The sequence below is a fragment of the Neophocaena asiaeorientalis genome, unplaced genomic scaffold (assembly GCF_003031525.2).
Source record: "Neophocaena asiaeorientalis asiaeorientalis breed wild unplaced genomic scaffold, Neophocaena_asiaeorientalis_V1.1 scaffold65, whole genome shotgun sequence".
NCBI classification, from domain to species: domain Eukaryota; kingdom Metazoa; phylum Chordata; class Mammalia; order Artiodactyla; family Phocoenidae; genus Neophocaena; species Neophocaena asiaeorientalis.
Window position 1 is genome coordinate 17265686 of NW_020173215.1, and position 15467 is coordinate 17281152.

A 15467-nucleotide genomic window follows, 5' to 3' on the forward strand; every position below is an offset into this window, starting at 1 on the left:
GGCTCCTGGATGTTTACGCTGAATATTCCAAAACGTGCTAATTTGATACAGGCTTTTCAGGGCGTGGTACGTAACCCCGATCTGCAGCGTTCCTAACCAGTTTTCAGGCGCCCTTGGTGTGATTCACATTTCACCGCTGCCCACGAGGCAGCGTAAGGGGGGAAGAAAACAACACATGAACCGTCCACACAGAAATTAGCGGAGGACCCCTTTCCACGAAGGGGCCGGTCTCAGTGGATTTGCACGCTCATTTCTGGAGCAAAGCCCGCCTGTCAAGTCAAATCCAGTCAGCTGGATTCAGACCTTTGTCGGGTTGTTTACAAAGGGATCAGAACCGTGAAATCGACTGAGGGGCCGGTAATGTGGATTTTGCAAAAGCATCACGTTCTCAAGAGGAGAACAGCAGCTGAACTCACAGACGGGAACCAGGAGACGTGTCAGCACATCCTTGAGAATCGGGAATGTGGACACGTGCCTGACACGTTCCCATCGCAGCGAGGGCTCCGAGAGGACACAGTCCACGGGTCACGTCGGACAGAGCCTCCGTCCCCGCGAATCCACGCACCGAGGTTGTTTTGAAAGAAAGGCCGAATCTGTGCTGCCCAAGCCCAGCGAAATTTAAAGGATGATAAACGCTGTGGAGAAAAGCGGAGACCCTCACCTGCCTGGCGCTCCGGTCTTTCCCCAGAAGGCCTTGCTGAAGCTCCACCAGATCCAGGAAGAGAGATTTGGAAAAGTGGTCCAAGGCATAGGCCGCCGCCAGGTACGGAAGTAAACGCCATTGCTGAAACAGACAAATCCCTGCCTGGAGACCTCCAAGTGCCCCCAGGGCCCGCCTGCCTTCCGGGGTGGGTGACGGGGCTGGAGCGCCAGGAACTCGCTGCCCGCCATCCCCACTCGTTGCAGAAGGTCCTGCACGTCTCCCGGACCCACCCCCGTGACGCCTGCCCCCCGACGCTCTTCCAGTGTGGCCGGGCCTCCCGCACCACCCTGACGACCCCACTCAAGGAGAAACTGTGCCGCGTGCACCACCCTGCACGGCCCCCTCACCGCTCTCCCATCCACGTGACCCCTGAGCCAGAGCAAATGCTGATCTACAAGAGAACTAAGAAAGCCAGGCGGCCGTGCCCGAGCGCGGGGCCCACCCGGCGATGCCTGTGCTTCGGGAGCCTACGGGGAATGAAGCAACCGCCCCCAGAGCCAGACGGGGAAACAGGCTCGTGGAGAGCCGAGGGAGGGTGTCTCTTTCACCAGCGCACATCCGCTGTTGCGTGGATGGAGGGGGCGGAGCCTGAAAGGACCCGGGAGACAGGTGCCACCGTCGGCAGCACCGTGGTCACCTGCCGTTTCCTGGGTGTGGTCACGGTGCCAACTGCTTCTCATGCACTAACGTATTTAATCCTTACAGCCACTCACAGAGAGGTATTATCAGCAGTCCCAACTTACAAAGGAGAAAACTAGAGCACAGAGAGGTTCAGTGGCTTGCCCAAGGACACACAGCAGGGAGGGGGTGGACCTGGGGTCAGGAGCCCAAGCATGTGGCTCAGGTGGGCTCTCGTGACCGCTGAGCCAGGCCTGATGCCCAGACAGTCGGACGTGCCGTGACCTCACCAGGGCCACGGGGTTGGTGGTGTGGTGGACACTGCGTGCCAGCCCGGAATGAACCAGGCACTGGGCTTTTCCTTACTTGTTTATTTGGTATTAAAACAGGTTCACGGCCATAGTAAAAGAAGTGTTAAAAGAAACAACTTCGATTCAGTTACAATTTCCTGAAACTTTCGCTCAGATACACCTTTGCTCAGGCCTAACTGGCCAAGACCTGGGTCCGATTTAGCTGCTGACTCTGGCAGGAGCCACTGACTCGAGCCTCGGGGACCCACCTGGATCCCCAGCCCACCTGGTGTGCAGGGCAGCTGCACGGTGCGCACAGAAGGGCTGGGGACGCGGGGGCACCGGTGGGGGCTCGCTGTGATAAAATGCGTCCCCCGCCCCGCCCCGGCGTCCAGGTGATGCCCAGCCTGAGTTGCACCTCTGCCATCGAGGGCTGCCTCGTCTCGGAGGACCCGAGGGCGAGCGTCCCCTCTGCTAAAGGACGTCACCACGAACAGTGCTACACCCTCAGCCGCTGTGTCCTGGGGTCACTTCCCAGGGATGGGACGAGCGCGTTGGAGCGCGGCCTGGACGTTCAGGGTCCCGCAGGTGGGGTGAGCGTTCACACCTGCTCCCTCGGCCTCACCAGAGCGCCTCCTGCTGGTCGTACACACTCCCGTTCAACTAAAGACCATTTATCGAGACCACGTGTGGCCCCAGACGCCGCACTCCTGCCCTGTGAGTGTCTGTCACTCCCTCTGTTAACTCCTGAAGAGACCTGATCAGCAACCAGCAACCCAGGTGCGGCGACCTAAGAGAGGAGGTGTGTCTGCACGCGGGGCAGGAAGAAAGTGAACTCACGCCTGCGGAAGCTGTACCTGCATCGGATACTCCAGCACCGGTACTTCCTCCTCGTCTGTTGGTCCAAACTGACGCCTGGTGGCTGAGAAACGCAGAGCTATGGACACGGCCAGCTTTAGGTTCACGACGGACATGCCCGCGATGGCGACCCGGCCGGAGGACAGGCTGCCCAGGGACTCGCTGAAGTGCTGCCTGGCGTCCTGCCGGAGGAAGGCAGGTGAGGGCGGACCTGGGACCCGCAGGCTGCCTTGGGGACGGGCACAGACGTGGAGGGGCGCTCCTCTATTCACTCAACACTTCCAGGCCCTGCCCCCAGGGCGCCCCAGACACAGGCCCCTGGGCCCAGGAGGCCAAGCTGCACGGGGGCCGGCGTCCCCATCACGGGATGCTGTGGGGAGGCACGGAGGATGCCTAGTGACAGGAGGACGGGGCACCATCTGCAGAGACCTGCAAACGGCCACCTGGAAGTACGAAGCCCCGCTCCCAGTCCCACCGAGGACCGGACAGCCGTGCCGAGAGCGACGCAGGAGCCGAAGCAGAGGGCATGGCTGGCACCGACATTTCGTTTATAAACCAGGCTCCTTCCCCCACCCCCTCACCCCCCACCTGGGATTCCTCTCGGTCCATCAAACCACCATTCTAAGTGGTGTGATGGTCAGCTGCTGTCCTCTGTGATCTTTGAAACTGGGTAATTGCCCATGTGCATCTATTTTGAACGTGTTGTAAATCGCAAGGCGCTTATCGCTGTTTCCAACGGTGGCTTGTGCTTTGAGGGCCGTCGGCGGCGTGTGGGTACATCTGCCCGTAAGGCTCGCCAAGTTATCCGGTCACGTGCACCTCCCTTACCCGCTGCTGCTTCTCCTGGGTTCACTTATTTTACGATTCGGACTTTCCTTCCAAAATTATGTCCACTCTGGTATATGTGTGGCAACACGTCAAGCCTCTGGCCGACAATATGTGCTATGTTCTCATGCACGAATGACAGTCCGGTTGGATTTAGAAGAAGCACGTTCACAGTTGCTTTCCCTCAACGGTTTGAAATGTCATCTCACTGACTTCTCGCGTTCGGCGTCGTGCCGGAGAACTCTGAGACTGAAGGGGCTTTTATTCCCTGGGGGTTGGCTCACCACCCTCTCTCTGGAAGGCCTCAGCATCTTCTCTACGAGGTTCTGACGTTTCTCCGCAGTGAGTGTGGGATGGGAGACCCGGACTCCCCCTGTATGGGCCCCTCCGCCAAGGTTTCCTTCCTTCTTTACTTTAGAGACATTTATCTTCATCATTTCTGCAAAACATTGTCTCCGTGGTTCTCTCCGTCCTTTCCTGCCACCTCCTTCACTCTGATTTCCAACTGCTAATTCACTCTCCCGCTGTATGTACCCCATCTGTTGGGTTCTCTCAATGACTTACTTTTGTACTTTTCATTCATTTTTTATATCGCTGTTTCCATTCTTGAACGGCTTCCTGTGTCACCTCTAGCTTCTCGCGTCATCTGAAGGTACCCGTCACACTCGTTGAAGCCCTGTTCTCTTGGCTCCAAGCAGCCGAAGCTCAATGTCAGGTGGGGTTCTCACACGCACACGTGCTCCCGGGACGCGTCATCCCGGCTGTGGGTTCAGGCCCGGGAGGGCTCAGCTACCCTGACTTGACCACGTCTGGAAAGCGCCCAGTGCCACTGCATGTCTACACTCAATGAACTTAGGGGCGTGGTCAGACACCAGAGGACACTGTCACCCCCGTTGGTGCACAGCCCACCAGGCGACCCTTTCACTCTTAAGCCCCTGGTGGGAAACAGCACCGGTGGGGGCAACCTCCCTGACTGAAATGCCGGGGGGGCTGGCAGGGGTGGGGTGGGGGGAGGTCATCGTGCTCGGAGCCCTGGGGGTGTGGCTGACCCAAGCACTCTCGTCCCCGTTGGCGGCACTGGGACCTGATCCTAGACAGGTTTGCACGGGCCACGGGCTCCTGTGGTGACTGTCCCCCTCTGAGCACAGGGTTGTGGGTGTCCTGTGGGCCTGGAGGCAGCTGTACCTTAACATGGCTAAAAAAAAAGGTCCTGGCGAGGAATCCTGACCTTGTGGAACATGGCAAATCTGTGTGGAGACACAGCACTTCTGGTTAAACTGGGGTCGGCCCCCGGGGCTTATCTCCTCTCCCTCCTGAAACTCAGTCAAATAAAAGCAAAGGACAGGGCTTCCCTGGTGGCGCAGTGGTTGAGAGTCCGCCTGCCGATGCAGGGGACACGGGTTCATGCCCCGGTCCGGGAAGATCCCACATGCCGCGGAGCGGCTGGGCCCGTGAGCCATGGCCGCTGAGCCTGCGCGTCTGGAGCCTGTGCTCCGCAACGGGAGAGGCCACAACGGTGAGAGGCCCGCGTACCGCAAAAAAAAAAAAAAAAGCAAAGGACAGCTCAAAAGGTGACATAATCCCCCAAACACCAAAAAAACAAAAACAAAAACCAAACCTAACAAAACACAACAAAACAAAAACACGGGAGAGAGAAGGCACCAGTAGACAGGACATTTCAACAAATTTTTCTATTCAAAAGAGCAGGCGTCAGCCAAAGGTGGTGTGAGCGATGGGCTCTGCGTGAGGTCAAGCGGCCGTCTGTTGGTAATGATGCAGGCGAGCGCCCCCACCCCCACTACCACCGGCGCTCGGGCCTCAGGGCTGCACGCGGGCTCCCGCCACACTACACGCTGGGAGGAAACGTCCTCGCTCGCTGCGGCCAGAACACCCGGGACCGGTCATTCAGCAGAAAAGGCGGGACCGTTCTCGTAAAGATGAGGATCTCTGGTTCTCACACTTGAATCCCACACCAGAGTCCACACACGGAGTGACAAAGTCAGCAAACTGAGGTTTTAAACGTCCCGAGTCAAACAGGAGTACCGCACCATCCCATTAGGGCTCCGGGGGCAGGCGAGTCAGCTCCCCTGAGCAGCTGAGAACACGCAGGCACACGCATCCCTGGGGATCACGCGTGTGTCAGTAATCGAAGGTGTTTTCTGTGGTTGTCAGGAAGGAAAATCTATCTCACGACAGTGCAGGGAACAAGGTTATGTGAAGTAACGGGTGGTACAGACACTGCAAAAAAACCCAAACCATCTTAAAATATCAATAGTTCCGACAGCGCCTTATCTGATCTCTAAGCAGTTTCGATGTCACACGGAACATTCTTTTACTGAACCACAGGAAGCAGCTCTGGGGAGAAGAGCAGTGCCCTGCGGAGAAGGGGGGCAGCTCCGCGTACCACCCCCCAGCTCCTTCTTGGATCCCAGGCTGCGTGGCTCCCCAGGCACCGTCCCGAGCCACGGTGCTTACCCCCACCCCGGGCTGTGTCCTGATGGTCTGTGCCTCTTCTTGTCCCATTTCCTGCAACAGCCTCCCCCTTGGCTCTCTCCAGACCCCACCTCGTCCCCCTGTCCCGCACACGGGAGCAGAGGCCTGTCTAAACCTCAGCTCGGAATGGTCACACCCGGCACGAGAATCTTGGGTCCCTGGGACCAACAGACTCTAAACCCGTAGGGAAACGTGGTAAGCCCTCCGGCGGGACCCCTGTCAACTGCTGCAACAGCCCGTAACATCTGCCTGTGACCGTCAAGCCGGCCAGGCCCTCTCCTGGCCTCGGGGCCGACGGCCCTCAGAGCGCTGCCACCTCCTCCAAGATGCCTGCCACGATTCCCACCCCTGCCCCAAGGTGAGCACCCAGGGGTCCCACAGCACCATTAGATGGCGGTCCTGGCCACGTTGCCCACTGAGCCACTTGCCTTTCGGTGGCCGTTAGTGACCCTGTTATAAGGGGGCCACATGCCTGGCACCTAGCAGACACGTAATAAGTGCCGGGGATGAATCAACAGCAGCGAGACATCGTCCTAAGGGTGCTGGTGCACCTCCACAGAACCCCGAGTCCCGGGGCAGCCTTGAGGGGTGACACAGCCAGTGCACCTGGGGAAGAGCTGAGACCCGGGGCTGGGCGTGGGGCGGCTGGAGGGGCCCCTCCCAGATTCCTTCGGAAGCGACTAGGATTTCTGCACGTGAGGCCCCCAGCAGCATCCAGGCCAGGGTCTCCCTCCGGCGTGTGAAACGCAGGCCCGGCCCGAGCACCCGAAGGCACTGCCTGGAGGGAGCCACTCGTCGGGGCCTTTGTGGGGCGGCTCTGATTGGCCCCGGGACCCACGTCTCTAGAGCGCCCGGCCTCAGTGCCGACGTCCCTGGCCTGGTCCAACTCATCACTTAAAGGCGAGGAATGCTTTTCCAAGTCTGATGCTGTCAGCTGAGAGTGCCCGTTTTAAGGAGTGGAAACGTCTTCACCCTTCCCTGCCACACGGGGATGGAACAAGGCGGAATGTATTTATAGTCGCAAAACTATTCGCTGGAGTTTAACTGAAGTCGAAATTTTACACATTGTCTGTTGGGCACTGCCATGTGGCAAAGGCTGCTCCAGAAACAGTGGATGCTGGCCAGCCTGGTCAGAATCCCCAGTGTCCCCAGAGGGCAGGGGGCGGGGGCCGCATAGCTCGTATCTGACACGGGGTGTGCGCGTGACACGATAGTGTGAGCATACGGCAGGGCTGGGGGGCTTGCGGGCGGCAGACCCTGCCCCGGGCCCTGCACCCCCTTCCTCCTGGGCCACCCGTTCCACGTCCCAGTGGCCTCCTTGCTCCTGGGGCCTCTCACTGCTGCCCCAGCCCCACCTGGGCCCCAGAGCCTCACGGGACGTCCTCCCAGCCGCTCTGGAGATGCTTCCCCACCTCACCTCTGAGCAAGTGTGAGGATGCCCTGCAGCCCACCTTGAAGGTGAGGCTCAACAGTTCACTTGAGGGATCTTTACTGATTTGCTTTTAGAGTTATTTGGCTAAAAGTAATCCGGGCAATTTACGTCTGCCTCTGATTTCTAGACAGTCTTCCCACAGACTCACGAATCCCTGTGATCTGCCTATGAACTGTTAACCACTTTTTCAAAATAAAAGATCTCAATCGCGACCCTGCTCTGCAAGCGGCCTGCAAACAAGGAAAGCCAGGGACTCAGACCCGCGCGCCCTCTGCTGGGCGTGCGCCCCGAAGCTGGCAGGGACAGCTGCGTTTCTGGCGGGGCGGCCACTGCCTGCGTCACCGCCCCTGGCCCACATCCCAGCCCCAGCCCAGCGGCCGAGGGACCCCAGGCACCACTGAACCTTCAAAGGCTCAGGGTACGGCTGCTTCCACGTCCTGTCTGCCGGCCTCCAAGTGGCCCCATGGGAACGGCGACTCTGGTTTGGGGGTGCCGCTCTGAGCCGGCTTCAGGGTAGTCACCATGCTGCCCCCTGGCGGCACCGGGCTGGCACTGCTGAGTCTCTGAAGGGCTTTGCCCCTCGGACGTGACATGTTTATTTAGGAGGGCCTTTGCTACGCTGGTGTGACTCCCCGGGACCATCGCAATAAGAAACAAATAGTCTCTAAAACGGGACTAACAGTCTCTGAAACGAAACTAACACACCATTGTAAAGCAATTATACTCCAATAAAGATGTTAAAAAATAAAATAAATAAATAAAAATAAATAAAACGGGAGGGAGGACCAAGGGCAGAGTTTTTCACGGATGTCCCCAAACAGTGTTAAAGGTTCTAACTTGTAAAACCAAATGAACGGGGACTGGAGATCTGTGACCTCACCCAAGGCCTTCCTTGGACAGCAGTGACCCAGCAGCACTTGTTCACAACTGGAGGGTCATTTCCCACCGCCAGGCGCCTGGAGACACACCTGCCCGGCCTTACGTGTGAGCACAGACCCTTCCACAGATGGAGTCACCGTACACGCATTTTCCGGGTCCCACAATGGGACGCGTGGATCTAATAAAAGGACGCTCGTGCTCAGGGCCCAGAGCAAGACGGGGCCTTCCACCTCCACCTCCCGCATGGTCCTCCTTGATGCTGCCTCACCTCAGCCAGATCGGGTCCATCTTCTCAAACACTCCACGCCGCGTGGCGGCCTCACTCTGAGGGCTGCAGAGCTTCCCCTGTCCCAAGGACCACAGGCCACATGGCCCATCCCTGTTGGGGGGGCCCCATGCACCCGCACAAAGCAGTGATGGAAGGGAATTGACACCCTCCTCCCCCCACCCCAGGCTCCAGCGTTAATTAACAGGCTCTTTTCACAAGCCAGCAAGAGAGGCACTCAAAGCTCTAGACAGGTATAGGTTAGAAGGGCTGTGTGTGTGTGTTTCTGGTTTCACTTTTTAGCAACACCCTTCCGTTTTCTCCTCCAGCTACACAGAGTGAAAATCGATGGTTCTCCCGCCCTCTCTGGTACAGGCTGGGGCCCCACCTGTTCTGAGGGTCCAAGCAGAGGTTTGAGACACTCTCCGTGCCCCCAGCTCCCCTACCTCTGGGGAGGGGGGACAGCTGAAAGGAGGTTTCTCCACGCTTAGGGTGGTGGGAGACCACCTGGCCCAGCGTCTTTCTCGGAGATGAGCTGCTGCCTCCTGATTTACACTCAAAACGACCGGGGTCAGGGTAAGCAGCGGGCTCAAGCTACGGCGAGGCAGGCTCCTCTGTTCTCTGCCCCCCCCCCACAACGAAGCGGCAGGTATGCGAACGTTCCCGAGACGCAGCGTGAGGTACACGACTAAGGAACCCCCGGCTGTGCTTCCCCCCCAGGTAGAAAGCATCTCAGGAGAACAGAGGGGCACAAAGCATCTCAGCCAGGCTCTCCGGGAGACGGCATGTGAGTCCCGCCCACAGGCACAGGTGAGGAGAGCACTGACAGGTAGCAAAGGTCGGTAAGACCATGCCTGGCCCCCAGGCAGGGCTACGCGAGGGCCCGGCTTGGGGACATCATGCCCACCTTACAGAGAAGGAGACGGCCAAGAAAGCTGGTCAAGATAACACAAAGAGGCAGAGGTGGACTCAGGATTTGAACCCAGATCTGATTCCAAAACTCATGCCATGAATGAGCCCGGGAATCCCTCAGGGAGACTCCAAGGCCCTTCCTGACGTGGCTCGCCTGCCCACCCGCCCCCCTCCAGCTCCCCAAGCCCAGGTCTCATCTCAGGCCACTCTGCCCCCGCTACCCGGCACCCGGCTCTGTCCCCAGAACCAGCGTGGACACCTGTTGGGTGCCTGAGCTCCAGGACGGGGAGCAGGGCCCGGGTCACAGGCTGAGGCCCCCACGGGATATGGGTGTCCAGCCTGAGCCTGGCCTGAGAGCTGGAGCAGCCACCTGCCAGCGAGAAACTCTGCACTTGGGGCCACTTATGTCTCCTGAGGCTGGAGTACAAACAGGACCCGGCCCTTTCCAACATGATCTCAAGTGCAGAGGTAAGGCGCATCCCGCAGGAGCCTGGGAGGGTACGGGGACAGCACTGAGGGAGCCGGTGGGCTCACAGGTAGGATGTACTGAGCAGGCAGCCTTGAGGAACGACCCCTGGAGGAGTGACCGTCAAGTACAAAGTGTGCGCTCACCCATTGTCCAGACCGTTCTGTCCAAGCTTCCTTCCGATGTCGCCAACCATCACCCCTGGCATGGGAAGAAGGGTCTTCGGGTCCCGAATCTGCACAGACCACAGATGGCAACTCTTATGACCACAAGAAAATCAAGATGAAAATGTTCGAAACCCCCAGTGACCGAGCCACAGGCTCCCTCTGTGTAGCTGCCGTGGGTTGAAGTGTCCTCCAAACATGTGACCTTGTTGGGAGACAGGGTCCTTGCAGATATAATTAAGGATCTGGAGGTGAGGTCACTCTGGGTTACCTGGGTGGGCGCTGAATCCAATGACCGCTGTCCTCCAAGAGTCAGAGGAGGAGAGGGCATGGAGAGAGGGGGGCCACGTGCAGACGGAAGCAGAGATGGGAAGGAAGCGACCACAGCCCGGGAACTCTGGGGTCACCAGAAGCTGGAAGAGACAGGAAGGACCCTCCCACGGAGCCTCCGGGGGGAGTATGGCCTTTCTGACACCTTGATTTCAGACCTCTGGCCTCCAGACTGTGGAGAGTAAATTTCTGTGGTTTCAGGCCCCTGGTGTGTGGCGCTCTGTTTGGTTATGGCGGCCCCAGGACACTGGCGGAGGAGCTGACTGGTACGTGCTGCCTGGAGGAGGCCAGGTATTTCCCAGTCACGTTTTAGATGGAGGACTTTCCACTGGCTTTTAATGAAATGACAAAATGGTTGTGAACACACCTGCTGTGGATCACTTGTAAATCTCTGCTCCCCCAAATGAGCTTCCTGTAAATATACTTGCTAACACACACAGAGACAGCTGGCTCACTGGTCCTCGCTTCGTGCGCTCTAAGCGGACAGTATGGAGTTTCGTTCTCAAAGACCTTTAGTGATTCCTACCAGGCGTGATTGCGCCACCCTCCCCTCCCAGGGTCATCTGCCGATGGCTGTTGATATCTTGGGTCGTCATAAGTGGCGGGTACTATAGGCATCCAGTGGGGAGAGGCCAGCGATGCCGCTAAACATCCTACAGGGCACGGGGTGGTCCCGCAGCATGGAATTATCCAGCCCCGAATGTCAACGGCACGGAGGCTGAAAAAAAGCTCCGTGTTAAAGAACTACTGAATTTGTGCTATTAGAAATCTAGCTATTTGTATGAATTGCTAGTTTTTCTTGCTTTCAGTGGAACAGTTAGCTAATTTAGTTGAACTTTATAATACTGATAAAATAAAATTGAAGGCTAGCGACAAACAATAAGGCTCAGTGAAGATTCAGATAAAAACTCTTGAAATCCTTATGAAATAGAAAAAAATAGTTTTTAAAAAAAGATGGAGGGCTTCCCTGGTGGCGCAGTGGTTGAGAGTCCGCCTGCCGATGCGGGGGACACGGGTTCGTGCCCCAGTCCAGGAGGATCCCACATGCCGCAGAGCGGCTGGGTCCGTGAGCCATGGCCGCTGAGCCTGCGCGTCCGGAGCCTGTGCTCCGCAACGGGAGAGGCCACAGCAGTGAGAGGCCCGTGTACCGCAAAAAAAAACCAAAAACAAAACAAAAAAGATGGAGAGGAGAAGAGATATAAAAAACAGTTAGTGATTTTCAAGTGATCAAACAGAAAAACACTGCTAATGCCAGTTTTCAGTTCATCTAGAAAGAAATGATAACATCGTCCTTACAAACTTCATGTTAACCTCTCAAATCAAGGAAAGGACGCTCACTAAAGTCAAAACCAGAATTAAGTTAATGGGCTCCTCTTCTCAAAAGTATTAAATTGTATCAATTTACGTATAACATTTCCCATACTATTTGGAGACTGTCCACCTGATGTGATATAACCAACCTGCAATAAATTATGCCCTCTGGTAGATACACGCTGCTACGTATAAAGTAAATAAGCTACGAGGATACGTGGTATAGCACAGGGAGTGTAGCCAATATTTCATAATAACTTTAAATGGAGCAAAAACCATGAAAATTTTGAATCACTGCATCGTACACCTGAAACTAAAATAACGTTGTAAATCAAGTATACCTCAATAAAAAAAACCACAAAACTTTTTTCATTAAAGGAAAAGAAGTATTGGTACCTAAATAGCGTAAACCACTACACTGCATTAAACTAATCCTGTTGGACTTTCCAATAAAAAAAATTATACCCCTCCACTTACCAGCTAATGGCCTGTGGCACATACCACATTCTAATTAAATAGCTTTGGGATGACTTATTGCAACCTCTCTTTCTGAGTAGACGGTAAACTCCACGAGAACAGGATCCATGCCGCCCTCGAGCCTGCACTGGATAGGCACTAAGTACACTAAGTACAGAGAGGATGTGTCAGGTGGAGGGCCGCAACACCCTACTGAGTGTTTAAAGCACAAGAATCCAGAACACCGCGGCTCTACAATCTAAGAGCCGGAGACGCTGAAAGACATTGCATTCAAGTCCGATTTCCGTAAGAAGTTCACTTCGGGTACAAATCTATACTCCAGAAACAGCGTGTGGTTGCCTTAGGTATCAAAAACTACACCTGGTCTGCAGGGGTTCATTGCAAATTGAAAAATAAGGACATGAGCACCAAAGGGAAATGGGTCGACTGGACGTCGTCAAAATTCAAGCCCTTGTGCACAGAGGACGTTATCGAGAAAGTGAAGACAATTTTAGAACAGGAGGAAATATTCGCCCACCATCCATCTGATAAGGCTTGGTATGCAGAATATATAAAGAACCCTTGCGACTCACCAAAAATCACAAACAATCCGATTAAGAAAGGAACTGAGGGTCTGAACATACTACAACTGGACGGTGACCAGACCACGTGCGAGAGCAGGGCTCTGACCCTTGGCCCGCAGCTGCCAGCCCCGGGAGCCAGCCTGCTGGGAGTCGGACCTGCAGGAGGGCAGACTGCTGTCTCTAGTGACAAGCCAGGAGGCCGAACAGCCACTGCTGGACAATCGGCCAGGACTCGATCAATACTGACGGCCTCCCTAATCGTTGTCCTGCCTCCGACTCAGGACCAACCCCAGAAGGCCCCACCTGCCCCCTAACCAGTCACAAGGGATGCCCCCCCTTCTAGACCCCCACAGCCCCCAGCCCCGTCAGGCCCCCTGAGCCCCCTTTTCTCCACTGGGAAGCTCGCCCACGCCTCTGCCTGCCTCTGGGTCTCCGCCAATAACAATGACAAAGGCTGACCCCCGGCTCAGCCAGCTCTGAGCAAACAGCCTTTGCTTTCTCAGTCCCTGCTTGGTTCCACAGGGCAAAGGATTTCAATAGACATTTTGACAAAGAAGATAGGCAAATGGCACGGGAAAATATGCTCCACATCGTTGGTTATTAAGAAAATGCAAATCAAAATCACAACCAGATACTGCTTCGTACCCACTAGGGTGGTTATGGGGGAAAAAAGGAAAATAACAAGTGTTGGTAAGGATGTGAAGAAACTGGAGCCCTCAGCAGTGCAGGTGGGGATGTAAAATGGTGGAAACTAGTACGGGATTCTACAAAAAATTGAACACAGAATGACCGTACGACACAGCAATTCCACTCCTAGGTACATACCCCGAAGAACTGAAGACTGGTGTGCAAACAGGCACTGCTCATGAATGTTGACAGTGACATTACTCCCAACAGCCAAAAGGTGAAACCACCCAACATCCATCAAAGGACGAATGCATACACAGACTGTGGACCATCCACATAATGGATCATTCAGGCTTGAAAAGGAAGGGGGTTCTGGGACAGGCTGCAACGTGGATGAACTTCAAAGACACATGAAGAGAAAGAAGTCAGACACAAAAGGTCATAAAGCGCGTGATGCATTTTATATGAAACATCCCGAAGAGGGAGATGCATAGCGACGGAAAGCAGGCCACTGGCTGCCAGAGCTGGGGAGGGTGGCAGGGGGGCAGTGCTGAATGAGCGCGGGGTTTCTTCTAGAAAGGAAACGCTCTGAAACTAGAGAGATAAACATCGTGAATTCCCTAAATTGCTCACTTTAAAATGGTTAATTTTGGTAATTCCCTGGTGGCCCAGTGGTTCAGACTCTGCGCTTTCACTGCCGTGGGCCGGCGTTCAATCCCTGGTCGGGGAACTAAGATCCCGCAAGCCACACAGCAAGGCCAAGAAAATAATTTAATTTAAAAATAAATAAAATGGTTAATTGCATGTTACATGAATTTCAGCTCAATTTTTAAAAAAAATGATGATCTTCTTCTCTCATGAGAGCACCGCCCCCATCAGAAAAGTCTTTGAGAATAAAAAATGTCAGAATGGGTCTGGGGGTGGGGGAAGCAGGGTGTCATTCAGTATCCAGTCAGCCCAGAGAGAAAGGTCCTGGAGAACCTCCCAGAGCTCCAAGTCCAGGGACACTGCAGCCGCCCTTGGCAGCGGGAAACAGGCCGGCCATCCCAGGCACCCCCGATGGCCAAAGCTCTGTTTGTGACCCAAGAAGGGGCTACACGAAAGCCCCCAAGTCAGACTTCACGTCGGGACTCCTGGAGCCCCTGAGACCGGCTGCCAGAGCCTGGGGGGTGGGGACAGGCATCCCACCATGCCAGTGTGGCCCCCAGGAGGATGGAGATCCTCCCCGAGCTGATCCTGGGCTCAGGGTTTCTCAGCGGCAGCACACTGACATTTGGGGCTGGTCAGGCTTCTGGCGGGGGTTGGCAGCAGGGCTGTCGTGTGTACTGCAGGGTGTTAAAGGCACCCTTGGTCTGGACCCCAGATGCCAGAAGCACCCCATCCCCAGCTGTGATGAAAATGTCTCCAGACTGGCCAGACACCCCCTCGATAAAACCTGCCCTTACCTGCACGACAAAGGGGTGCAGCCCGTGGCACTGGCCCCCGGGCGTGTACAGCTGAGCAAACACCACCGCGTGCGTAGCCGTCTTGCCCAGATTGCCAACCCAGAACTTGGCGGCTTCGAAATCAGGGGAATGTATGATGAGTTCCTGCACGAGGGAAAAAAATGAAAGTTACAGCTGGAGACTGGGGAATACGCGGAATTTCTTTCTCTCTTTGACACACTCAATTTTCTCTGTTCAAAGTCTCTTGAGGCAAAGGCAAGAACAGGCTGCAGGTTATCTCCTGCGTGGCACAGGTCGCCCTGCTTTTAAACAGAGCACGTGCTGGGTCTTACGACTTAAAGAAGCACCTTCCTATGGAAAACGATGACCAGTATGTCGAACAATAAAATATACGCAAAATACCTTGGAAGCTGCCAATGCCCGACAGGGTTTACCTTCCCAGCAAGCCTCCCCTGAACACGGCCTTTGGGATGAGGCACGGGTCCCCTCCCCTGCCTCACGCCTGCCTGACCCCTCATCCACTTCTGATTCACGACGTTCTGTCCCTCAGCTCGCCCTGTCTCTCCCACCTACAGGCTGGGAGAGATGACGGGGGGACGACACCCCACGAGCCCAGGAGCACGAGGCAGACAAGCACAGGAATTAAAGAAGGAGCAGACAGGAGGGGACAGGTCCTCCGAGGACACAGCCGGGGCCTTGGGGAGGCAGGACAGAGCACAAGAGCAAGAGGAAAGCAGGACTGGGGGCTGCCCCCAGGAGGCGCCCCAATGGAGGGCCCGGGACACATTCCAAGGAGAGGGCGTCCTGGT

At 55.9% G+C, this 15467-nt stretch overlaps 1 protein-coding gene across 1 annotated transcript in view; it reads right to left on the reverse strand.

Moving 5' to 3' along the window:
- The window catches only part of ACOX3 (acyl-CoA oxidase 3, pristanoyl), a 48242-nt gene that overhangs the window by 22082 nt on the left and 10693 nt on the right, over window positions 1–15467 (reverse strand). The window contains 6 exon segments of the mRNA XM_024745138.1: window positions 662–784; window positions 2469–2651; window positions 4480–4494; window positions 4496–4541; window positions 9888–9976; window positions 14659–14802. Of these exon segments, the coding sequence (XP_024600906.1) occupies window positions 662–784; window positions 2469–2651; window positions 4480–4494; window positions 4496–4541; window positions 9888–9976; window positions 14659–14802 (600 nt within the window).